At 52.0% G+C, this 24,053-nt stretch overlaps 11 protein-coding genes across 11 annotated transcripts; 6 read left to right on the top strand and 5 right to left on the bottom strand.

The window, feature by feature from the left end:
* Positions 1 to 236: 236 nt before the first annotated feature.
* On the top strand, positions 237 to 1,275 carry N7515_007699 (Mob1/phocein family protein; the record flags this gene model as incomplete). Its single annotated transcript, XM_056668443.1, has 4 exons — positions 237 to 636; positions 699 to 792; positions 847 to 980; positions 1,034 to 1,275. The coding sequence occupies 4 exons, from the start codon at positions 237 to 239 to the stop codon at positions 1,273 to 1,275; spliced, it is 870 nt and encodes a 289-aa protein (XP_056518273.1).
* Positions 1,276 to 1,551: 276 nt separating this feature from the next.
* Positions 1,552 to 3,837, bottom strand: N7515_007698 (Zn(II)2Cys6 transcription factor; the record flags this gene model as incomplete). Its single annotated transcript, XM_056668442.1, has 6 exons — positions 1,552 to 2,215; positions 2,254 to 2,589; positions 2,658 to 2,817; positions 3,004 to 3,040; positions 3,101 to 3,643; positions 3,709 to 3,837. The coding sequence occupies 6 exons, from the start codon at positions 3,835 to 3,837 to the stop codon at positions 1,552 to 1,554; spliced, it is 1,869 nt and encodes a 622-aa protein (XP_056518272.1).
* Positions 3,838 to 4,594: 757 nt separating this feature from the next.
* N7515_007697 (F1F0 ATP synthase subunit 5) lies at positions 4,595 to 5,594 on the top strand (the record flags this gene model as incomplete). Its single annotated transcript, XM_056668441.1, has 4 exons — positions 4,595 to 4,756; positions 4,958 to 5,272; positions 5,337 to 5,426; positions 5,481 to 5,594. The coding sequence occupies 4 exons, from the start codon at positions 4,595 to 4,597 to the stop codon at positions 5,592 to 5,594; spliced, it is 681 nt and encodes a 226-aa protein (XP_056518271.1).
* A 487-nt stretch (positions 5,595 to 6,081) lies between these two features.
* N7515_007696 (uncharacterized protein) lies at positions 6,082 to 9,516 on the bottom strand (the record flags this gene model as incomplete). Its single annotated transcript, XM_056668440.1, has 6 exons — positions 6,082 to 8,796; positions 8,863 to 8,962; positions 9,028 to 9,184; positions 9,254 to 9,275; positions 9,348 to 9,365; positions 9,433 to 9,516. The coding sequence occupies 6 exons, from the start codon at positions 9,514 to 9,516 to the stop codon at positions 6,082 to 6,084; spliced, it is 3,096 nt and encodes a 1,031-aa protein (XP_056518270.1).
* Positions 9,517 to 11,661: 2,145 nt separating this feature from the next.
* On the bottom strand, positions 11,662 to 12,254 carry N7515_007695 (uncharacterized protein; the record flags this gene model as incomplete). The annotated part of the gene is made up of 4 exons (XM_056668439.1): positions 11,662 to 11,735; positions 11,819 to 11,961; positions 12,057 to 12,146; positions 12,205 to 12,254. The coding sequence occupies 4 exons, from the start codon at positions 12,252 to 12,254 to the stop codon at positions 11,662 to 11,664; spliced, it is 357 nt and encodes a 118-aa protein (XP_056518269.1).
* A 1,369-nt stretch (positions 12,255 to 13,623) lies between these two features.
* Positions 13,624 to 16,104, top strand: N7515_007694 (uncharacterized protein; the record flags this gene model as incomplete). The annotated part of the gene is made up of 1 exon (XM_056668438.1): positions 13,624 to 16,104. One exon carries the CDS (start codon positions 13,624 to 13,626, stop codon positions 16,102 to 16,104), a length of 2,481 nt encoding a protein of 826 aa, XP_056518268.1.
* Positions 16,105 to 16,705: 601 nt separating this feature from the next.
* On the bottom strand, positions 16,706 to 18,066 carry dph1 (2-(3-amino-3-carboxypropyl)histidine synthase; the record flags this gene model as incomplete). The annotated part of the gene is made up of 2 exons (XM_056668437.1): positions 16,706 to 17,853; positions 17,910 to 18,066. The coding sequence occupies 2 exons, from the start codon at positions 18,064 to 18,066 to the stop codon at positions 16,706 to 16,708; spliced, it is 1,305 nt and encodes a 434-aa protein (XP_056518267.1).
* A 264-nt stretch (positions 18,067 to 18,330) lies between these two features.
* On the top strand, positions 18,331 to 19,481 carry N7515_007692 (hydroxymethylglutaryl-CoA lyase; the record flags this gene model as incomplete). Its single annotated transcript, XM_056668436.1, has 3 exons — positions 18,331 to 18,585; positions 18,658 to 19,080; positions 19,143 to 19,481. The coding sequence occupies 3 exons, from the start codon at positions 18,331 to 18,333 to the stop codon at positions 19,479 to 19,481; spliced, it is 1,017 nt and encodes a 338-aa protein (XP_056518266.1).
* Positions 19,482 to 19,750: 269 nt separating this feature from the next.
* On the bottom strand, positions 19,751 to 20,215 carry N7515_007691 (succinate dehydrogenase assembly factor 4; the record flags this gene model as incomplete). Its single annotated transcript, XM_056668435.1, has 1 exon — positions 19,751 to 20,215. The coding sequence occupies one exon, from the start codon at positions 20,213 to 20,215 to the stop codon at positions 19,751 to 19,753; it is 465 nt and encodes a 154-aa protein (XP_056518265.1).
* A 248-nt stretch (positions 20,216 to 20,463) lies between these two features.
* On the top strand, positions 20,464 to 22,027 carry N7515_007690 (acetylornithine transaminase; the record flags this gene model as incomplete). The annotated part of the gene is made up of 3 exons (XM_056668434.1): positions 20,464 to 20,595; positions 20,654 to 20,893; positions 20,960 to 22,027. 3 exons carry the CDS (start codon positions 20,464 to 20,466, stop codon positions 22,025 to 22,027), a joined length of 1,440 nt encoding a protein of 479 aa, XP_056518264.1.
* A 1,080-nt stretch (positions 22,028 to 23,107) lies between these two features.
* N7515_007689 (uncharacterized protein) lies at positions 23,108 to 23,883 on the top strand (the record flags this gene model as incomplete). The annotated part of the gene is made up of 4 exons (XM_056668433.1): positions 23,108 to 23,156; positions 23,247 to 23,303; positions 23,357 to 23,518; positions 23,573 to 23,883. The coding sequence occupies 4 exons, from the start codon at positions 23,108 to 23,110 to the stop codon at positions 23,881 to 23,883; spliced, it is 579 nt and encodes a 192-aa protein (XP_056518263.1).
* Positions 23,884 to 24,053: the final 170 nt, after the last annotated feature.

The raw sequence follows: 24,053 nt of genomic DNA, 5'->3' as shown, positions 1-24,053 counted from the left end.
ACAGCGTACATCGTCGAGCTGTCCCCGATCACTTCCCTTGCTCATCTGTTTCATCCTTCCAAAGTTGCCAGGCATCTAGGTAAGGCGCATTATCACAATATACTGCACATCTGCCCTATTCCTGGAACTCTGGACATATACTGATCTTATCATTGGAATGTAGGCACATCGCGATCAGCGCAACCCCCCTACATCCCTACCGAGAGGGACTGCTTTTATTCGAGTCTGCAGACAATATGTCTTCATTCATCACCACCATGTCCGTCCCCGCCACCCCTCCCGCTGCTCATTTCCCTTCCCCTAGAGAATCTACCTCTCATCCCCCGCTATCACACTCCCCTACCGTCAACATCAGCCCCGCCCTGTATCAGACCACTCGCACTTCTTACATTCCCTTCCCGGAGCCACCCTCTTATCTGTCGCCAGCAGTGCGCGCTCTCAAACAAGGCTGTTATGGACTAACACCTCCCAGCAATGCCCGCACGCGCGCTCCCTTCAAGCCCCGCTCGGCCGCCAAGGGCACGAGCAGTTACCAGCTACGACAGTTTGCCGAAGCCACACTGGGAAGTGGTAGCTTGCGCAAGGCAGTCAAGTTGCCCGAAGGAGAAGATCTCAATGAATGGCTCGCCGTGAACAGTAAGACACATGTATCCATTCAGTTATGCTAAGCGCCTTTGCTGATGTTCGGGCCGATATAGTCGTCGACTTTTACAACCAGATCAACCTGCTCTACGGGTCAATAACCGAGTTCTGTTCGCCGCAAACATGTCCCGAGATGAAGGCCACCGATGAGTATGCTACACTATGTGCAATTGGATGAACCAATCGACTTACAAGTTCGGCTAGATTCGAGTACCTCTGGCAAGACTCGGAGAACTACAAACGCCCAACGAAAATGTCCGCCCCGGAATACATCGAACACCTTATGGCCTGGGTGCAGAGTAACGTCGACAACGAGCAAATGTTCCCCAGTCGCATCGGTATATGCCCCAAGTCATTTTCCTGGTGGAATCCATTGCTGATATATCTTCAGGCGTTCCCTTCCCCAAGACCTTCCCCAGTCTCCTGCGCCAGATCTTCAAGCGTCTATACCGCGTCTACGCTCACATCTACTGCCACCATTATCCCGTGGTAGTTCACCTCGGCCTCGAGCCTCACCTCAACACCAGCTTCAAGCATTATGTGTTGTTCATTGATGAGCACAAGTTGGCCAGCGGGAAGGACTTTTGGGGTCCGCTAGGTGATCTGGTGGATAGCATGTTGCGCAGTGACTGAGTTTATTTGCAGCTGATCTCTGGAATCCTGGCTGATCGACGAAAGGGGCATTCTCAATGGCGTTTGGGTGCGGTGCATTTCTTTATTTAGCTTGGACTCGTTTTTGGCGTTGGAGGGAACTACGCTACGCCTAGTCGGATGAATTCATGGCTTCTTGTTGTACGGAATACAGGTCATATCATGTACATCTTTACACTGTATCAGTCTAGACATTGCATACATTGCATCGGACCACTCTATTTCTGCAATTCAAAGTGAGGTATATCCATCTTAACCCTACGTACTCTCATAACTATCCGTACTCCCTCCCCTCCCAAGTCCCTTACTACTCCTATCCCCATCCTCCGACGCCATGCCAGAAACACTAAGAACATCCCACTCATCCAAAAACCGATCCATCTCAACCTCATCCAGGATCCCCGTACACCCACGCTGCCTAACCGACAACGCAAAATTAGGATAAAGACTACTAAACCGTTCCGGCTCCCCCGTCTTCCAAAGCTCGTCCTCAAAATTCTTCAACAAAACCATCGTATCCCGCGGCAAGCCAATCTCCTGTTTAATCGCCGTAAGCTGCACGAGACGCAACATGCCCTTTGCGAATTGCCAACGGCGAGCTAGAGCGCGCAGGGTGATGAGTATTTCCACGAAGACGGCTTTGTTCTTCTCGTCGCTCATGTCGTCGAGGAGGGTGAAGAGGGCTATGGTTGCGTATTGCATGCTGGCTAAAGGGATGCATTCGATTGGCCAGTTCGAGCGGAAAAGGTTTAGGAGTGTGCCGATTTGGTGTGCGGAGGTCATTAGGAGGGTTTTTATTCGGGTTTGTGTGTGTAAGGGGGCGTCTGTTAGGGTTGGGACGATGAAGCCGTACATTACTAGAATTGTGTGGTAGTAGCGCATGCTGGAGTTGGGGTGGTTTTTGGTTAGGTTGGGCTTAGGGCTGGGAATGTAGGTGGGGGGTTTGATAGTATGACTTACTGGAGGTCCATTGCGCCGGGGGTTGGGGTGTTTCCTAGACGGATACATTCTGGTAGATTTGCTGCGGCTTTTTCGAAGAGACTGTGGAAATGGTCTATTCGCGAGAGATCGACGATTTGGGGTTTCTCGTCGCCGAAGAGGTAATCGGAGATTTCCCAGGCGACTAGTGCTAACTCCAGTTGGCCGTTTAGGAGACAGTTTGTATGCGCTGGGACGGGCTCGGCTTGCCGGGGGTAGGGGATCCATGTATCCTTTGGATCATGGTTTTCTGGAAATCGATTGAGATTCTTCGGGACTTTGATTATTGACGGTGTTTGGAATGACAGGGTGGCGGCTCTATCGGAGTGTTTAGTACATGGTTCAACGGGTTCGATATATTCGCTCACGCGAAGAAAGGGCCTCACGGATTCAAACTGAACAAGCCGAAGACGGCGGTGTCAATTGATCTGGCCATTTGTTCACCTTGTTCGTTGGCCTCGGCGATCATCTTTTCTCGTTTGTGTAGAACTTGGCGGACGCAGTCTGAGATCTCTACGAGGTATTGCCAGCCTTGTCTGTCTTTGCCTGTCACACAAGCCCTGTCCATTTCGAGTTCAACACCGGGTCTGATGGAGATAAATGTGACAGAGGGATTACCTGGTGTATAGTTCTCCCCGCGCTTGAAGGGTGGTCAATGGCAAACGGCCTTCTTCTTTTTCAAAAGGGCCAATGCCTCCTGGAAGAAATGGTCTCCTCGAGATCGCGGCTCACCGGGCACAGCAAAGGATTCCGGGTAATCGGAGTAGATCTTGTGGGATATCAGTTGATGGTCCAAGAAGATAAGCAGGAATAAGCAGGAGATACTCACACAGGCAATGGCCAGCATGCTATTGACAAGCAAAGGTGAACAGAACCGGGAATCCAATCTACCAGAGTGCATATCCGCCAGGAACAAGTCCCGATCGATCCAGTTCAGGCTCGAATGCTGCCAGGTGAAGTACAGAGATATGAGATGCGAGACAAAAGCATCATCCTGAGTAATCGACGTCCATGGATGCGCGGGCACCTGGAATAAGGGTATATCTGCAATTCGGTTCACGTTCATATATCGTGTGGGCGAGGGTCTAGACATCTTGGGGTGACTGCCTCGCCGTTCACTCTGGCCGTCGGCTAGACAGAGTCGGATCTCTTCTAGGGGCGCATTACTGCGGATCAGGTTGAGTACGTCGGGGGTCTGGTGGTCATCGTCATTGCGGATAGCTTCCACTAGTCGCACTAGCAGATCGCGGTCCAATTCTAAGGATTCGATCTTGCGTTTGAGGGTTATGCGACGACGACCATCGTTGTCGGCATTGACTTTGCATTCTGTTTTTGCTTTTCGACATGGTTCACAGGGTTCGTCTCCGACGCACTGGTTAAGTCAGAGCTGTCTAGTCAGAAGGAGAGAAGAGAAGAAGAAAGAAAAGAGATGCAAACTTTTGACTTTCGCTTCTGACAGGCCTCACAGGCTGTCGTTGCTTTTTTCGTCCTGGCTAAAGGGTATCTTCCCGGGTGATGAGGTTTGTCTGGAGCAGGGGCCAGAGTGTGTTTCCAACTCCTCGACATTGTGAGCAATGGGAACAGTTTTGAGGGCTTGAAGATATGAAGTATAAGACAGCGGAAATGTAAATCCTGGCCCTCTTTACCCTGCGGTGGTCTCCTGCTTCAGTCTGTAATTGGATCGTGATTTGGACAAATGCGGGCGATCAGAGGGAGATTGTTCCTTTTTATTGTCAGGGTCATCCCTCCTAGACCACTTAAAGCGCTAATACAGGTCGAAACTACGCCGCTGAGCTCACTGATGGAGGTGATCGACCGCGAGAGTCGACTCAGTCGAGACCAAAGCGGATCTCGAACAGAAGAGGGTAAAAAAACAGGATTTGGAGCTCTTTTGCTGCCAAAGGGATCATCTCATTTTATACCCCTGTTTAGTTCAGTTTGCCTCAACCTCAAATAACCGGGTCAATTGATGGAGCTGTATCTTTTATCTGTGCCAACGAGGCGGGTAATATATCCGTCTCTTTTATATGTTAGGGTCTTGTATAAAAAGTGGCCAATTCACCACCAAAATACCCTCCAATCATGTAGAGGACAGAGGTATGAATGGCAGATACCACCGCAGGCCAAGAGCCTGAGCAAACAAAGCCAAGCATTTATACGCACGTGACCTGAGTTAAACACCCGTGCGCACGTGATCACGGGAACATTCGGCCCGGTCGTTCTCAACCTGCAACCTTGAACGAAAGCACTACGAACCAGTCGATATCACCACCATCCCAACCTCCTCAGCGTCTCTCCCCTCCTCGAGGTCCTAAGTTGCACAATGATGTCCGCTCGCTTCGCCCGCGCTGGCCTCCGTGCCACCCAGTTCTCCGTTCCTCGCACCGCCGCCGTTAACGGCCTGCGTTCCTATGCCACCCCGGCCCAGGAGACCCGCGTTCCCGTCGCCCTGTTCGGCGTTGATGGCACCTACGCCACTGCTCTGGTATGCACCTCCGCCTCTTAGACATGCGACTGTCTCTGCGAACTTTTTTTCGCAACTCCGTCTTCCCTCTACCCGGAACCCCTCCCACAGTCGACGGTCGTTCATTTTGATCTCCAATCAATGGCTTCCAACCTATAAAGGAACAGCTGCGATGGAATCAACAAATCAAAACCTGAATGGTAAACTAACTCAGCTGAATAGTACACCGCTTCCACCAAGTCCTCCGCCCTCGACCAGACTGCCCGTGCCATTGCCAACCTCGGCCAGACCCTCAAGGCCGACAAGAAGCTCGTCAACATCCTCGCTGCCCCGTCTCTCAGCAACGCCGACAAGAAGTCCATCGTTGAGGAGCTCGCCAAGGTCGCTGGTGCCGATAAGTCCGGTATCTTCCAGAACTTCCTCGAGACTCTCGCCGAGAACAACCGTCTCGGTGCCCTCGAGGGCGTCTGTGAGAAGTTCACTACCCTGATGGGCGCTCACCGCGGCGAGATCGATCTTAACATCACCTCCGCTCAGGTATGGTTTTATTCATGTTTTGGGGTCTTTGTGCAAGGATATGGTCTAATTTGTTTTCATGTAGGAGCTTGATGCCAAGACCATCGCCCGTCTTGAGAAGGCTGTTTCCAAGTCTCAGTACAGCCAGGGCAAGAAGCTCAAGGTTGTTGCCAAGGTATGTTTTGATGGGGTTGGGAGGTAATTTTTGATCGTTTGCTAACCTGACTAGGTTAACCCCGACCTCGTTGGTGGACTCGTCGTTGAGATTGGCGACCGCACTGTCGACCTGAGCGTTTCTTCCAAGATCGCCAAGATGAACAAGGCTCTTTCCGATGCTTTGTAAATGTAAATTAGCCTGCGTTGGGGATGGTTAGATTATAGCATGTCCCGGATGAACGGTAGCGTTTGGAGAAGGGAATGGGGGTTTAAGATTTCCCTTTTCGGCCTTCATTCTATTTTGTTCTCATTTCTTGTCAATTGCACAAATTCATCCATTGGGATTGTCGTAGAGCGTCAGTGATACTAGAGATGGTATGACCTATGATTCTAAAAAGACCTCTATTCGAAAATGATATTATTGTCCTCATTTACTAAACTATCGAATGCACTAGTTAACTAACTAGAGATCTAAACAATACTCCGAGAATGTAGATGAACGTATATAGCAGGAAATGCAGCACATATGAGACAAGGAAAAGAACTGAAGAAGATCGTTACCTAATATCGTGCCCAGAGGCGGCCAAAAAGACCGATTCAAAAGAGAAGAAGGCGAGTATAGGTGAATCATACAAAACGGACAGAAGACTTGATGGACAGGTGATAAAATCCAATCATGAGTCATTCTTTCTATCCTCGTTAGCCCTCGTCTCAAACTCATCCTCATACGCAGCAATTGAAGCAGAACTGCGCACACGCTGCAGCTGGCTCGCCACGTAATGGTTCACATGCTCGTCGGCGTCATGAGTAGTGCTACCGCGACGGCTGCTTGCACGACTGGCACCCCAACTCTCATCGCCATCTTCCAGTGGAGCGGGCGTGGCTTCGCCAGAGTAGAAGTCACTGCGGTTGCCGATCGAGCGCGTAGTTGAGGAGCGACGGACAGATGGGCGGTCGGAGCCGCGCGGTCTGCCGGACCGCGAGAAGATGTCGTCAAAGTAGTGCGAGGCCGCGGCGAACGGCGAGCGAGGTGTCTGTGGCAGACGGCAGCTGAGGCCGGTGTCATGGATGATCTTTGCGATCAGCCCGGTCCAGCCGCACTGATGCGATGTGCCTAGTCCGCGTCCGGTGTCGCCGTCGAAGAACTCGTGGAACCAGAGGTTGTCCTTCCAGTGCTCATCAAAGTCGAGGAGGTCGGATCCTGCGTTCACGGCGCGGCGGCCTTCGTCGTTGCGGGCGAAGAGATGCTGCATGCGGTGCTGCAGTTCCTCTGCTACGTGGCCCAGGTGCATAAAGTCGCCGGAGCCCTTCGGGCACTCGACTTGGAGCGAGTCGCCGTAGAACATGTAGAAGCGAAGGAGTGACTCGACGAGCAGGAAGTTGACGCAGAGCCAGATGGGTCCACGCCAGTTACTGTTGCCGCCGAAGAGGGCGGAGTCTGAGTCGCCTGGCACGTAGCCAACCTTGAATGTTTGGCCATTGACCTCCATGGAATACGGATGATCTTCGTGATACTTAGACATGGAGCGGATACCGTGCTCGGAGAGGAACTCGGTCTCATCGAGCATACGCTCCAGAATCTTGATGAGACGGTCTTTGCTGACAAGTGCCAACAGGAGTCGGTCGTCTTTGCCGCGGGTCTTCATACTGGCAATGTTGCGCTCGGCCACGTCGGCCTTGTTCTCAATGAACCAGTCCACTCGTCGCTTGAACGAGGGGAACTTGTTGATGATCTCAGGCTCCAGGGTAAGCACCGCATAGAGGGGGATCAGACCAACAAGGGACCTGATGGGCAGCTGCTGCGTCCATGGTCCGCCATAGGAGATGGCATCGTAGTAGAAGCTGTCTTCTTCATTCCAGAGCGACTGGACGGCGTCATCGCCGGAACGGAAGGTCATTGCATCACTGATGAGCAGGAAGTGCTCGAAGAATTTGGAGGCAATATCTTCGTATGTGCGACGGTGCTTGGCCAATTCCAAGGCAATGTTAAGCATTGTCAGGCAGTAGAAAGCCATCCAACCAGTGCTGTCAGCTTGCTCAAGCACACCACCGGTGGGTAACGGCTCAGAGCGGTTGAACAGACCGATATTGTCAAGTCCCAAGAAGCCACCTTCGAACACATTCTTGCCGCCAGAGTCCTTGCGGTTCACCCACCAAGTGAAGTTGAGCAGCAGTTTTTGGAAGACGCGTTCCAAGAAGTCCAAATCCTGTCGTCCGTACATCTTACGCTCAATCTTGAATGTGCGGAACACAGCCCATGCGTGCACGGGAGGGTTTACATCGCCGAAGTTCCACTCGTACGCAGGCAGCTGACCGTTCGGGTGCATGTACCACTCACGGGTGAGCAGGTCAAGTTGCTTCTTTGCGAAATCGGGGTCCATCATGGCCAGAGGGATACAGTGGAAAGCAGTGTCCCATGCAGCGAAGAATGGATATTCCCAAGAATCAGGCATCGACAAGATGTCGTCAATGTAGAGATGACGCCATTCCTGATTACGGATTCCTTTTCGGCCTGGCGGAGGAGGAATCTCACCTGGATCACCGTTGGCCCATTGGTCCCAGATGAAGTTGTAGTACTGCTTGCACCACATCATCCCGGAGAATGCCTGACGCTGGATGTTGCGGAGGTCGTCGCTCATTGGGAGGGGGTTGAGATGGTAGTAGAAGTCATCAGCCTCGGCGCGGCGCTGTTCAATCACGTCGTCCAGGACTTCTTCGTCAACGAATTCTTCCTTTTTGCGGGACACTCTGAAACGGACGACGGCACATTCGCCGGGAGGAACTCCCTCGCCATCGTTGAAGGCATACCACGCAGCGAACTTGGTGCCTTCATTGTCTGGGTTGATGGCGCCTTCTTCATTCTCGACGATGTGGCGGTGGAATGCATCCTTGACATAAGGGTTTTTGTTTTCAGTGCCCCAAAGCAACTTGTCGTTAGTCTCGTTGTCAGTGAACATCAGCTGAGGCTGGATATCCTCATCGCAGGATCCAACGGGAGGCGATGGTGCGAAAGAAACATATCGCTCGCCAATCTGGCTGTGTTTTGTCTTAGCGGCCAAAGGTCCCTCTTTCCTGATAGATGGCTTGTTCTGTTTCTTCTCCTCGTCCCACGCCCAGGTGTTTCGGAACCAGACATGAGGGATGATGTGTAGTTTAGCAGGCTCGGGGCCACGGTTGTACGCAATAACACGGAAGATCAACTCTTCCTCGTCGTCAGCCTCCTTGGCAGTCTCGATGAAGATATCCCAGTAGCGGTTCTCTTCGAAGATACCAGTATCCAGAATCTGATACTCTTTCTCCAACCGTGAGCGCTTTGCGTTCTCATCGATAAGATCCTGGTATGGGAACTTCCTCTGGGGATATTTGTAGAGGAATTTCATGTAGGAATGCTATACTCCGGGGTCAGCACAACAGCACAATAGGAGGTGAGCTGAATTGGAACCATCGGGGCTTACCGTCGGGGTGTTGTCGACATGGAAATGTGCCTCCTTGATACTCTCGCCGTGGTTACCCTGAGGGTTGGACAGACCGAACAGACGTTCCTTCAAGAAGTCGCTGATTCCAGTCAGTTTTCCATGCGGGGACTGGACCCACCACGCTGAGATTGGGTCTCAACTTACTCTTCTCCATTCCAGAATGCAAAAGCGATGTTCTGCAGACCGTGGGTGTCCGACACTCCGGCAATTCCGTCCTCACCCCAGCGGAACGTTCTCGATCTTGCGTGATCATGAGTGAAGTAGCTCCAGGCATCACCATCTTCACTGTAATCCTCTCTGACTGTACAGCGACGAAGCGGTCATTAGCCTTCCAGTTCCCGGATTTAGCTCAGTAGTTGCAAGTGTTTACCTGTAGCCCATTGTCTCTCGGCCTATGCCAAAGAAAAAGAATCAGTTTTAGCACTGATATTTGACCCCACCAAAATCTTTGACTATCGACTTACCACGTAAGGTCCCCAACGCTAATTGCAGATATTAGTTAGCGGGCATTCTTGAAATCTGGTCCCGAGCATGACAGAGGAATGTTACCTTCCAATACTTCGTTCTCTCGCGGTCTTCCTTCAGGCGCTTCTCCTCCGCCGTGATCACCTCTTTCCCGTCGATTAAGACCATGGTATATTGCAAGGGAAAGAACCAAGTAAAACTTGATCCGAGGGCAAAAAAATGGAAAAAGAGGAAAGAGTAGGAGGGAGAAGAGAAATTTCACCAAAAAAAAGAAGAACGCTGGAAGGAGGGGAATAATCAAGCAGGTGCCGTCCGTGCCAACCTGGGGCCCTGGAGAATGACGTGAATCATTGTCCGACCGGCGACGGGTCTATGGGTGGAGCTGGAGCTTCTCGGGCGGAGAATCGGTCCAGATTGCTAGTTCGGGGGATTTGATTGGTTGCCGAGAAATTCGGTTCGGGCCTGGAAGGTGCACAGGTCATGGACCTTGTTTCTTTCTCCGAAAATAGCAACTACGACCATTTAATGTTGAATTGGCTTTGCGATAAAGAAAAAAATTTAAGTTTTGGTTAGTTTTGGTCCTTTTGGAGCTCATCTCTTCAGGAAAAATTGACTTTGTCGGTAACTGTGCAACGTTGGACATGGAGTTAGGGCACCATTGGGCTTGGTCCATGTGGTCAGGCCCAATGTCCGACATCAATTCCAAGAAACTGATAAAGACTAACGCAATGGGGTAAAGCTATCAGAAGCCCCTGGAGAAACCCCTTCTCTTATCGGCCGTTCTTGCCAGATCTAGGTACCCGACACCTTCACCTGACTTCAGCCACTTCTTCGTTTAAATTGTTTTGCATTGCTTCCCTTATGCCATGTACTGCATGTCAGGTGCATAACTGACCGCCGTCCATGCACCAGCCATAAACCGATTCTAGCCCCTTTATGACCTTGTTGACAGTATCCCCAGCTTCCTACACTCGTCACTCTCGGCCCGCCTGCAACTTTGAGCCTGTAGGACACTTCGGGCTCAAAGCAGTGGTTGACTAGCTTTTTGAATCGCCAATGCCCTACGCACTCACTTGTGCTTGTGGCTAGGGCACTTTGATGTCCACTGTAGTCCGCCCTGGAAAGCAATAAGCGGCTACGTTCAATTTGATATCTGTTATCGCTCATTTGGAGGTCATCCTTGATCGCAAGCCGCATCTGACCATCCGAGCCCACTTAATTCAGGACATGGTCCTCAACTCTGGTTTGACTACATCCATCGAGATACAATGCATCAGCCCGCACTGGTGATATCCTGTGCTTTGTACCTAGAAAGCACGGGATAGGTACTACAGTCGCTAGGTATCGGGGAGATGTATGCCTAGTGCCATATAGCTTTCAGATGAAGACCTAGGCGTCCACTTGCAAACGCCTCGGTCCAGGTGGTGAGACTCATTGCCCGCCATCACTACACAGATTACTAGAACCGTATGACCTATGTATGCTGATGACGGGAGCGGCCTCACCTCTTGAGATATATTTTGGACACCGGGCCGTATTCTCCGACTGAAGATTTTGGCACATAGGTTTAAATTCAAGGCCAAGAAGTCTTCGAGAATCAGACTCATTTTCTAGCAAGTAGAATACGTTTGACCGGTGCCCCACACAAAAGGATAAAGACCGTGCTCTCTGCTCTCTGCGCCTTTACCAGGGAAGTTAGAAACAATGACGGAATGAAGTGGATAAATGGGCGTTCGAGTTCTGACTGCAGCTATTTGATTGGTCGTTGTAGAACGCCCATTCGCTTTTTGACTGCTTATCATTCGGCTCGGGCCTCCAAGGCGCAGGGCAACTCCTGCAACTATATATGCAGTACTCGGGCCACAAAAGCACATGTACACGCTAGGTTGTACATAGGAACCAAAGTGTTTTCCAAGGGGTATAAGTATGGAGACGTTAGGATCTGTTGCAAGTCTGATGTGTTTCAATTTCAGGCAGTAAAGGCATAAAGCATGGGTGAATCGCGGTTTACGCCGGGGCAGTGCAAACGAGGGGCGGCCTTAGATAGTCCCGAGGCCAGTTACATACAATAGGGGGGTTTCTCAAAGGATGCCAGAAAAAAAAAATAGAAAGCCAAAAAAAGATCATCCCAATAACATGACCACGCCGACAGGGGACTTAGGTTTGCGTCTAGCAGACGCGGCGCGGGTCCATTATGTCGGATCGCAGGGTTCCGCCCTCTGCTACGCTCGTCAAAGCCTTAATCAAGTTTCGATTCCGAGACTGGAGGTTTTGTGACCTGACAGTTTATCCAAGTTCCCAGGTGTTCGATATTCAGTTGTTCCCTCGCTGCTCAGATTGTTCAGATTGCTCAGGCTGCTGCTCGCTGTTGGGTCCTTCTAGGGAAGCTGTGAAACAGTCAGATCCCGTCACAGAGCATACGGCCATCTATATCAATCGGGGCCGCAAAAACATCAGAACGAGCGCTCACCAGCTGACTGGTCTTGTCCCTGGCTGGGTTGGGACGAGGCGTTGGCATCCCTGTTCTGTCGGGCTTGAAGGAGTCTCTCGGCCTCCCGGATTCGATTCTGCAGCTCTTCCAACTCGCGGGTCTGGATCATCATCATATGCTTCCTTGGGTTGCAGGTTAGCGCTATGGAACCGACGGTCGCGCCTATAGTCGGAGGCGTATGGGACATGGATCGGGAGCTAGGTCATGCGCCACTCACTTCTGGTCGATGGTTTGCGAAAGATTGTCGACATCTGAGTCCAGCATGAATGCGCTGTCCAATGCTGTGGAGAAAGCTTGCGCCATGGTCCTGTCAGGTCCCGGTTAATAGTCTTATCCTTGGGATCCGACAGCATAGGGAGACAAACGACTGAGGACGAATCTTAGTCGGCTTCCACTCCTGATCGAGATCGGACATCTTGGATGGTTATTGACTGGTCTCTTTGATTGGTATATGGAATCACAACACGGGCCGCGGTTAGGACCCCAAGAGCTGAAAGATCGATGGCAACAGGAGGTGTGCGACCTTGAGCCAAGCGGGGAAAGAGCCAGGCGCAAGTAATTAAGGTATTAAGGGCGTTATGAAGTATCGTCGAGACCAGGTCCAGCTGAGAATCACACCGTTTGACGGAGAAGGAGTTCTGATGCGCCTGGGGACAGAAAAACAATGTCAATTTTCTTATACTTCTCGGCAGATAAGCCACAATCTGGTGGGGGAGATGCAAGAATACCGGATATATCAGGAAGTTGCGATTAGTAGGAGATCAGAGTGATTATCAGGAAGTTTGGAGACCTGCCAGAGGAAACTAAGGGGGGTAAAGGTGGGAAGGGGAAGAAGGAGAGTGCGAAATTAAGTGATGATCATACAGCCCACCGACTATGTTTACTAGTCGCGACATCCACACCTGGGCAGAGAGCTTGTAAGTGTTACAACTGTATTACATAGGGGTAAGGGGGAGAGATTTGATTTGATCTATCGAAGTGCTTTGAATGTATGGACATACTTGTTAAAGTTGATAAACTCGACTATTGCCTCTTATGCTGCAATACATCTGCTCATAAAGTAATTGTCGAACCTCAAATTGCTATGTGCTGGGAGATCTTGCGTTGAGGGGAGACAGAACCCCCTGACAGGCGTGGGGTTCAGGGCAATAGGGGGTTGGTTTACAAGTATATAATCGATAATACCTTCAATTCCACTGGGTAAGAGACATACATTAACTAGTTAGTCACGGAGTAACTAACTGAGTAACTTCTCCGTAGATTGTAGAAACATCATATCTTCATAGTATCTCCGTAGATTCGATGTACTCTCATTGTACACAGTACATGTAGTGTGGCTTGACATTCTGGTTCCTCCCTGGCAACTAGTCACATGACTCATACCATACAGTACGAGATCGTGAAACTCCCCTTCCAAGCTTCTCCAAGCCAATTTCCGTTTTCCCCATTTTCATCGTCATTTCAATCTTGAAGGGTTTTCCATCTCGTTGCTTAGTCTTCGATCTACATTGCACGCGTTTCCCTCTCGTGGCCCATTGTGGTCGCCGTCCGTTCTTTTTTTGGTTTCAATTTTTCGCGCAAGTGGAAGGGCGATGCGTATTGCGTCTCCAGGCTGTCGCGTTCACTAAGTCTACTTAAGAATTCGCTAAACCGACTTCCTTGAAGCCCGAAGCTCTCACTTCAGTGATACCGAACTATCTCCGTGACCACCGTGATCGCCGACCACCGTGGCCCCCATCTTCAAAGCCCTTTCCCCCAGTGGCCGACCGGACGGGCAATGGGGGATGCCTCCTTTGTCGACATACACTCCGTTTGAGTCGCTACTCTTCTTCCAGTCCTTGGCAACTTCCGATTCAAGACCTACTAGTTTTGGAACGATCTCAACTCTCTTGCGCAACAATCAGCTTGTTCGCGAAAATGTCGATTTCGATGCTAGTCGCCTAACTCCGGAGGCGCTGGAAGATCTGTATGCGACATTGATGCGCGATGGGTTCAACCGTGATAGTGCGCTCTCTGTCAATGGCCGACCCGCAGATGTTTCCAGTCCACCAAATCCGAAGAAGCGCAAGATCTCCAGTCCGCTACCAGACGGGTTGACCGGTGGTTTGACCCATGCCACACTTGTTCCAGAGCTGGTGGCGCATCTTTACGCCAAATACAGAGACCTTGTCACGAAGGAAATCAGGGATGATGAGAGGAAGTACACGGAGATCAGGGCTGAGCTCGAGCGGCTACAGAAAGAGGACGATAGTGCAGCACTTGCGGCAGCTACTCCAGTAAAACCTGTGCAGACCGCACCTGTCGAGGCGAAGGACTTTGCGCCGAAGGAGGAAACACCACGCCAAGATTTACAAGAACGAACAGGCCAGCCTCTTGCCACGACCGTCCCGCTCGCCCAGGAACAAGCGAAGCCCGAACCACCCCAGCACATTGAAATAAATGTACCCCCTACGGCACAGGAGCCTCCAAAGGTACAACCTGCTCCGCCTGTCACTCAACCTCATCCATCGACCCAGGTGCAAACTCCGACTCCCACACCTCAAGCGGTTGCTGGGCAGGTACCTCAACCGCCGCCTACCATGACCCATCCGTTACCAAACCCGCCCACCCAACCTCCACTCGCCCCCTCTACCCAGAAAGCCCCTCCAACGACACCGGGACCGCGAGTCACACCGGCACATCCGTCACAAATCGCTCCCCGTGCCAATCCTGTACCACCTGGGTCGAACGTTCCTGCCAAGCCTAGCCCTCTCGCGCCAGTTTCTCAACGAACTTCCGCTCAGCCGACTTTCCAGCAATGGCAACTTGATCCTTCTCCCCATTCGCCATATCCGGCCGTCTCAGGTGCTGCTATACCCCAAACAGCTCAGGGCACTGCCAAAAGACCTTTACCACCACTCTCCACCCGTGCCCCATCGCCAGGTTCACAGGCACAGGTTCCCCCTTCCCAAACTCCGGTCCCACATACACCCAGCGCCGTCCCATCTGGGGTTCATACGCCTGTTCCGATTGGCCGCCCGCGTATGTCACAGACCCCGAGCTTCACGTTCCCCTCATTCTCCGAATCGCGGGCTTCTCAACCACGTCTCTCCATTGATACACAAGGTTCCTCGACCCCATGGAAGAAAACTCCTCGCTCAAGCATTCCGAAATCTCCCACATCACCGCCACGGCCACGGCCGGAGGATGTCAGTCCCATCAGTGAAAGAGGCCGGTCGCCGGTTGATGCGATGGAAATGTCACCTCCTCCAAGAATTAATCTGAGCCAGAGAGGTAGGTCCAGGGAAGATAAAAAACGACGACGTGGCCAGCCTGAAACCAAAGCTGCAGCCCCCGTCAAGTCTGAAACGCTAGTTCTGCCCCGGAAGACCCGGGCTGCAAGTACGGCCTCTTCACGCAGCCGCGGGCGATCCATGGCTTCCCGCGACGGGTCCGCTGCGCCCTCGGAAGACACCCCACGTGAATCACGAGCGGCGGGCCGTCGGAAGGGTGCCAGCGTTACGGCTGAGGAAGAGACGCCCAAAGCGCGGACAAAACGGAAACGTGGGCCCAGTGAAGCCTTGGAGTCGGAGCCGCCCCATCCAGCAGATATCCCCAAATTTGATACAACCCAATATGTCATGGCTACACGAAATTTCCACCGGACCGCGGCGCCAATCATGAACGATGTCGCTACCCACAAGCTTGCATCTATCTTTGCCAAGCCTATTGGGGAGCGCGATGCCCCTGGCTATCACGATCTCATCTATCGTCCGCAGGATCTGAAGTCTATCAAATCTGCCATCCACCAGGGAAGCAAAGCGGTCGCCACTGCAGCAGAGTCAGTCAGCACTCCTGTTGGTGATGGAGAGTCTCCGGTTCCTGGCGGCACACCCTCCTCCAAAGGCGGCATTCTCATGTTACCTAAGAGCGGGGACTTCATACCACCCAAAGGCATTGTGAACTCCGCGCAACTGGAGAAAGAGTTGATCCGCATGTTTGCCAACGCCATCATGTTCAACCCAATTCCCCAGCGAGGATTCGGCCCCGCCTTCCCCATGTCCACCGACCGCGGTTCACGCGAGAGCACACAGATGGGCGATGGAGACGAAGGTGGCATCATTCAGGATTCGCTGGAGATGTTCGAGGATGTTCAACAGGCTGTTACTCGGTGGCGGGCTGCTGAACGCACCGCCGATGAGCTGGCTAATAAGAACGTACTCTCTCTTCGGCGTGGTAGCGCTAGTGACTTCAACACTGACAGTACCGACGATGCGAAGGGGTGATTTTATACTATGATTTTTTTGTTTATTAGGCTCGGTTTTTACTGCTTTTGAAATGAAATGCCCATGATGTCTTTCGCCGGTGCCTTCGATAGCCCGGCGTCTATTAATATTCCCGCTCTCTGTTCCATCTAGACATTCTCTACTACCCTGCTCTTAGTCAGGGGGTTATTGATCCTCGTGAAGTTTTGCCTTGATGCGCACGTCCCGGATTTTTTAGGCTAACTAACACTCGCATGTTACGTGTAGGTGCCTATTGGGGTTGTCAGTCCCATCGCATGCATCTGATGGTCCCCCTATAGCATTTTTTCAATCGGCCATCTTTATCTCCCTTCACTTCGCCCCTCGAGGCTGAGGCTGTTGCTCAGTCAGACTGTTCCATGTTGTCGACTCTGACACCCAAAGCGGCCCGGGCTGAGCACTAAATTGGAAGAGGCCGGGCATCATCCAATCCATACGTGAGTACCTATGACAGCCCGGATAGTCTAATTGGATACATTTAATGACGTGTATCTCATTGTCGCAGTTTTCAGCCAGAGCCAGTCTCGCTGCCCTGATTCTATGGGTATATGTTTTCTCTATTCCAACCAGTGTATGCCTAACATCAAGCAGCCTGCCCCGGCCTTGTCCGACCAAGACCCTCCTTCGCATAGAAATCCATCGGATACACGCCCTTATTCGCCGTATCCCAGCTCTCCCGCACCCCGAGCGCAACAAGCGCCTCATACGGCGTCAACAATGGCCGCGCGAACGCATACCCCCAATCAATACTAAGGCGCGGACAAGCAATCTGCACCCAACACTCCACATCCGCCATAGACGCCAGCTTCCCGGGGAAAATCTCACTCAGCAGAAGGTTGACAATTGGGATCCCACGCTCGCGCAGGTGTCGTTCAATCATCGCCATTGTGTGTGGGTTGCCCTGTCGACCGAGCGAGCCGAGAATAATACCCCATTTGCGCGCCGTCTTGGCTGTTGCAATCGCGTCCCGGCGGATCGTGTGCATCTCCTCGTGCTCGTAGCCCTCGCGGGTCAGCGTCCGTGAGTATGGGTCATACCGGTAGGCTGGGATGGAGGGGTTATGGATCATGGCTGATTCGAGGTGGAAGCGGCCGTCACCGAGGTAGAGGATTGCGTCGATTTCGGTATCGGATAATTGTGGGGATGTGCAGCCCAGGATCTCGCCTTTGGATAGCGGGGTGATTTGTGGGATTATGACACGGAAGCCGGCGCGCTCGAGAACTGGTTTCAGCCCGTGCAGTGTTGCGTTAAATTGAATTGTGCCGACTGTTGCGATGGATTGGCCTGGTTTGAAGTTGCGCTCGAGGGTTGCGATGAGGTGGCTGGTGTCGATGCTGATGTCGACGAAGATGTAGAGAGTTTTGATCTTCGTTACGTCTACCGGAATTAGGCAGCTGTGGGCGTAGTGTACTAGCAAATCGCACCCAAGAGCTCGGGCTGTGTAGTCGTCGATGCAGCAGGCACCGTAGGTTACGTCGCCCATAATCAGGGTTTCAATTCCAGGGCAGAATTGGGTCAGGATGTCGGAGATGGTGGTCGCGAAGATGAGAAGTCCTTCGGGGAACTGGAGGGCTACTCGTTTGGCTCCAGATGTGCGGATTCGGTGGATTGTCTTGGGGATCTCAAATGAGTAGTTCTTGGGAAGAAGCTCCATTGCTTCTTGGATATCGGGATCGTTCAGTATTTCTGGCGGCACTTGGTTGAGAGTGCGGGGAGTGCGTCGGGGAGCGGCTGAGGGAACTGAGAGTTAGTATCTAGATTTCGTCGAGAGAAAGAACACTATATACCTGTTTGTACCGCTGTGGACTCGACATCCTTCTGGCTGGTGTTGTCCTTCTGGGCTTGAGCATCTGCTGTTCGTCGTCCGACGAATCTTTTCTTTGGCTGCCGCATTTGGCTAGGGACTTGTGGGTTACCCTCATTCGATGATATAGGCGACTCCATGATATCCAGCTGTGTTAGGAATCGAAGTATCAAATCTTTGGACGTTGACTGATCGACAACGCTTATCATCCCACTTCTTTTTTTCTGCTAACCTGACTCAGCAGGTGGCGGGGTGGTAAGCTAGTCCGAAAGGGGTAAGGCGCTCTCCGCATCTCGGGGGCCCTTCGGCCCTTCTTCTCCATTCTCCAAGCTCGCTCTTCTCAATCTCATATTTCTCTCACTCCACTTGTTCCTTTGGTCGTACAACTCGGCCCTACATCTAAAATGATGGCTACTCGCCCCCGCCTGCGTCTTTTCTCGGCCATGCGCCTTCCAATCCCCGCACGTCGCTTCGCGACCGAGTCGCGGTTAACCTCGGACCATGTCCGCATTGTGGAGGTTGGCGCTCGAGATGGCTTGCAGAACGAGAAAAAGTCCATCCCGATGCAAACGAAGCTCGAGCTGATCAAAAGATTGGCTAAGACGGGTGTTACTACCATTGAAGCTGGCTCTTTTGTGCCCGAAAAATGGGTACCACAAGTATGAATATCCTCGGACGGCATAGCAATAATAGCAGTAGCCAGGACTGACAGCTTCCTCGTATTATTGCAGATGGCAAGCACGGCTGAGATTTGCGAACAACTTCTCACAAACCCACCGCAAGCTCAATCTACAATCGCATACAACTACCTTGTTCCCAACATCAGAGGACTAGAGAACCTGGTCAAGATCATTGAGAAAACAGGGGTCCCTGCGGACGCGACCGGTGAGACTTCAAAGGCAGCGACAACCTCGGAGGTGTCTCTCTTTGCCGCGGCAACAGAGGCATTCTCGAAGGCTAATACCAACTGTTCCATTGCCGAATCTCTCGAGCGCATCAAGCCGATTGTTTCATTAGCCAAGACAAAGAATATCCGGGTGCGTGGGTACGTTTCTGTTGCACTAGGATGCCCCTACGAGGGCCCCGATGTGGATCCCGCCAAGGTAGCTGAGATCACCGCCACACTGCTGGAGATGGGAGCGGATGAAGTCTCGGTGGCGGACACCACCGGCATGGGGACCGCCCCCGGACCATGGCGCTTCTGCAAGCCCTCAAGGCTGCCGGAATTGCCAATACAGACTTGGCATTGCACTTCCACGATACATATGGACAGGCTTTGGTGAACACGATCGTCGGCCTGGAGCATGGCGTCCGCATCTTCGACAGCAGCGTGGGTGGGCTCGGTGGTTGCCCGTATTCCAAGGGTGCAACGGGGAACGTAGCGACTGAGGACCTTGTGCATACAATTCACAGCCTTGGGATGCACACAGGAGTCAGCCTTGAAGAAATGTCAAAGATCGGAGGCTGGATCAGTGGGGAACTGGGCCGAGCTAATGGCAGCCGGGCTGGAAAGGCAACTCTTGCTCGTCTCTCGGAAGAAAAGGCGTCACTTTGATTAATTGTGCCATCCGACTAGCCACATGGCTTTCGCTCTCACTAGCCGCAGTATATTAATTGAACGACTATAACATGTTTGCCACACAATGGTATCCCGTGAAGTTGCTCTGAATTGTCAATTCTTTTAAGTCATTTCATATGTACAATGCAGGTGTTCCCAAATAAAACACCACTTCTCCAATACCCAATTTTCAGGACAAGAAATTCCTCGGCAAGATATGTCAAACGCTAACATGATGCAAATCTCTCCGGTCAAGCAAAGTCCACTTAGAAATCTGTGACACGACCGCCATAGCTCCAATCACCACCTGCGCCCCATCGCAAAGGCTCATTCTTCGGTCCGCCTACTTCGCCAGTCTTAGGGTTCTTCTCCCCCTCAAACTCGGGCTGCAGTCCCTTCGGCGCATCGGGGTGGAGCTCGCCACCACTTCCATCCGCCTGGATCGCAGCCTGCGGGGACTGGTTGACCTGAGGTGTGCTGAATGCGCCAGTTGAGCGCTTCTGGAGCTGCTCAAAGATCTCCTGCTCTTCTTTGGGCAGGCGGGGGGAGCTGGGGAGTCGGAGAATGCCATGGGCTTGCCGTTGTCGCTTGGTTTGCATAGAATTCGGCTCGTGGAGAGTGGCCGGAATGCGCCACGGATTGTGGCAGCCGATAGGATTGAGCGGCGCATAGTGAATGAGGATGCCATTATTCTCTTTTGTGTGTGTGTGTGTGTGTGTGTGTGTGCGCATGTGTGAGAGACAGAGAGGAGAATAAAATGTGCAATGAGGCAAATCTGGAGTTGTACGGGGAGAATCCCGGGTCCTCGGGATGTTTGGCTCGCTCCACAGATGTGACTAAGACCGCCGATCCCGATATCGCCTTTTTTATTTCTCCCGCCGATACGAAGTACGATCAAAGCCATTCTTTTGCAGTTGTCACCTCACTTTTGCTACGGAGCAGATCTTTGGTTAAGTGTCTTGGAAATCAAAAGTCTGCCATGTCTGCCCTCCGTTTGGCCGCGCGCCGTCTCCCTCGCGCATCCAAGTCTATTGCTGCGCTTGAGTCACCACTGCAGCGCCGACTAGCGACTACGTCCAATGCTCCCCAGGATCTGAAGGCCCGGGTCAAGGTACGTACCACCAGCGGAGCCCAGAACGACCTTCGCCATGAGGCTAATTCTCGCACAGAAGGAGACAACTCTGCCCAATGCCGACCCTGCGCCGGACTCTGTCACGGCATCCTTTATCAATGAGCGAACTCCGTTCATGGTCCCGACTTACGTTCGCCCCGCCCCCATGATGATGAAGGGGCAGGGTTGCTATTTGTGGGATATGGAGAACAGACGTTATCTGGACTTGACGGCAGGAATTGCCGTCAACTCTCTCGGGCACTGTGACCCGGAGATCACGAAAATTATTGCGGAGCAGGTGCGCGATACTCCCATGAACTATATATAAAGAGACCAATTGCTAATTCTACTCCCTCGTCGACAGGCAGAAACCCTCATTCACGCCTCGAATCTCTACCATAACCCTTGGACCGGCGCCCTGAGTCAATTATTGGTCGAACAGACCAAGAAGTCCGGTGCCATGCGCGATGCCTCGCAGGTATTCATCTCCAACTCCGGAACTGAGGCCAATGAGGCTGCCATCAAGTTTGCTCGCAAGACTGGTCGCACTTTGGATCCATCCGGCGATAAGCACGAGTTCGTCTCCTTCCACAACTCTTTCCACGGCCGCACAATGGGCGCCCTCTCAGCCACCCCCAACCCCAAGTACCAGACCCCGTTCTCCCCTATGATCCCCGGATTCAAGTACGGCGATTACAACCAGATCGAGCAGCTCCAGACTCTCATCACCGATAAGACATGCGGTGTCATCGTTGAGCCCATCCAAGGCGAGGGCGGTGTCAACGTTGCTACCCCAGAGTTCCTTGCCGCTCTTCGCAAGCGCTGTGACGAGACGGGCGCTGTCTTGATCTTCGACGAGATCCAATGCGGCCTGTCCCGCACCGGTTCCTTCTGGGCACATGCTCACCCCTCCCTCGCCCCGGCTTCTGGTGAGGCTGCCCACCCTGATATCCTGACCACCGCCAAGGCCCTTGGTAACGGTATCCCCATCGGTGCCACCATTGTTTCTGGCAACACCGTCGCCAAGAACATCAAGACTGGAGATCACGGCACCACCTTTGGCGGTAATCCCCTTGCTTGCCGTGTTGCTCACCACATCGTTGAGCGCCTCGCCGAGCCGGAGCTCCAGGAGACTGTCAAGACCAAGTCCGACCTCTTTGTGTCAGGCTTTAAGGCTATGCGGGAGAAGTTCCCCGATGTTATTTCCGAGATCCGTGGTCGTGGTCTGATCTTGGGTCTGCAGCTCGCCCCAGAGTACACTGCCAAGGCTGGTGATATTATCACTGCCGCCCGTGAGCGTGGCATGCTCATCATCACCGCTGGTGAGGGTTGCATCCGGTTCGTTCCTGCCTTGACGATCACTGAAGACCAGATTCAGTCTGCTCTCCGAATCTTGGAGCAGGCCGTTGATTCGGTCGTGGCCAAGTCATAAGTGTCTTTGACTTGAACGCCGCTCACGACTTTGTTTTCCCTGATACCATCTTGTTCTATGTACTGCGCTAGATCATGATGCCATATCCCATGCATTATACATTATAGAAAGGATAAAAGCAGAATGGGGATGGGCTCAGCCATGAAGGCATTTGAACTTCATGCATGGTCCCAGCCCTATTATTTGACTCAATATACACCGTATCATCTTCACAATCACCTAGATATACCCCTGCTATAGGAGGATCTCAGGATATAGCATTCAAATCGATTGACGTGCATGTATGGATCATGTGTACCGTTCCATGCGATTGGTACTGGATAGATGTAAGACAGTCGAAGGGTCAGTTGATCCAGACAAGATAAGGCGCGGACTCCGTAGTCAATCCACGAGGGACCTGTCTACCTATGTCGAAGTCTCAAAGCGAAAACCCAGCTTCGCCGTCTTCCATCTTGCTCCCCATTCAAAGCTGGAGGGAGACGAGTTTGGAATGTCTGAAAAATGTATAGGTTCGGGCCGAGCCGACAGCCAGTCCACACCCGGGTATCCACCCTTGAAACACTTGAGCACGCTCGAATTGAGTCGTGATGTCGCATGCTGAGTTGCTGACTATGTAAAGTTCCTCGCTTCTGGGAACGTACTATTACTCATTTGTCTTGATTTTCATCGCCCATAGACCGGGTAAACGATTAATCACACTAGGGCTTGAAATGGATCCGCCTTGGATCACAGTCTATACGGGCCGTCAAACCTAGGGCTTGATCTTCTCACGTGGCCTGCAACAAACAGTACACATGTTTGCGACTGGACTCGGGCTTTGGAGTGCAAACCATATTGTATATATTGATGGCTTAAGTTGACTTTCGAGACTATCTACAGATTGGGGGATGTAGACGAGGGCGTGGGTGACAAGAAGAGCGGAGTGTCTTCTTCAAACATACAGTTTTGGGCCTATTAAGTACTATACTGCTACTACCTCGATGGGATATATGAGGTTGAAGTAAAGAGAACATGCGAGTTGATGGCAGCAATATGTGAATTAATACCATAGAGCCTAGAAACCTCCAAGGTGTGGTTCTAATGTTCATCCAGAGCAGCAGGTCACAAGTTCAAGATGAGAAGGCAGAGGGTAGAGGGTAGAGGGCAGCAAATGTCAGTAGACGAGGGCATGAGATGCAGTTTACCCTCACTGATATACATTGACTCTGACAGTTCATAGAAGCTTTGCTCGATGCACACAAGAGGCAATTGGCTGCTATGCTTGCGGCCAAGAAAGGTATGTGCCGCTACTATAAGTAACGCCAGGCAGCTGCTTACAATTGACTGCAGCCAAACGCTCGAAAGCGACTCCAGCCAAGCGCTCCAACCCAGCCAAGGGCTTGAAAGCGTCTCGAGCTAGCCCCCCACAACCGCTGCCAGGCAACATCTTGGGAATTTCATGGGACGACCCCGGGTTTTCTGAGGAGAATGTCCAGAGATTTCTGAAAACGCGTATGTATCACCGTCAAGTCGATGATGGATACCTGCTAACCTATGAGTGTGTAGGTAATCGCACATGCCGGGTCAAGAAGGCCACCAAGAACAGGGTCGCCAAAGCGAGCGGTCTCGAACACACCGAGTTTGAACTCAGGATGCCGGACGCTGTGTACAAGTTTGTTGTTGGAAAAAAGCCACTTCATGGAGCTCGTCCTCGTCGCAACTGCCCTCCCCGTGTCCAGGTTGATGAAAACAAAGTCCGAGTCCCGGCAATTGAGAACACTTCGGATGAGATGGATATCGAGGAAAACAACAGCATGAATGAGGGAACGGGTTTGACTTTCTCCACTCTCGTGCTTCGTCCTAAGGACGCCATTTAATCCCAAGAAGGAAGGAAGGAAAGGGCAGAGGCACTCTTTCCTCCTAGAGACACTCACCCATGGGTGACAGTCTCAGTCGCTGTTGCTATCAATGGCACATGCCTCCGAGAAATTCAACTTCTCTTTCCTATTTCGATCTAATTCAACTTCGATCGGAATGACTCATGTCG

The sequence above is a fragment of the Penicillium bovifimosum genome (genome assembly GCF_028826915.1).
Source record: "Penicillium bovifimosum strain IBT 22155 chromosome Unknown utg000006l_segment0_segment0, whole genome shotgun sequence".
NCBI lineage: Eukaryota > Fungi > Ascomycota > Eurotiomycetes > Eurotiales > Aspergillaceae > Penicillium > Penicillium bovifimosum.
The sequence above is the reverse complement of the archived record's forward strand: the minus strand, read 5'-3'. Positions and strand labels throughout refer to the sequence as shown.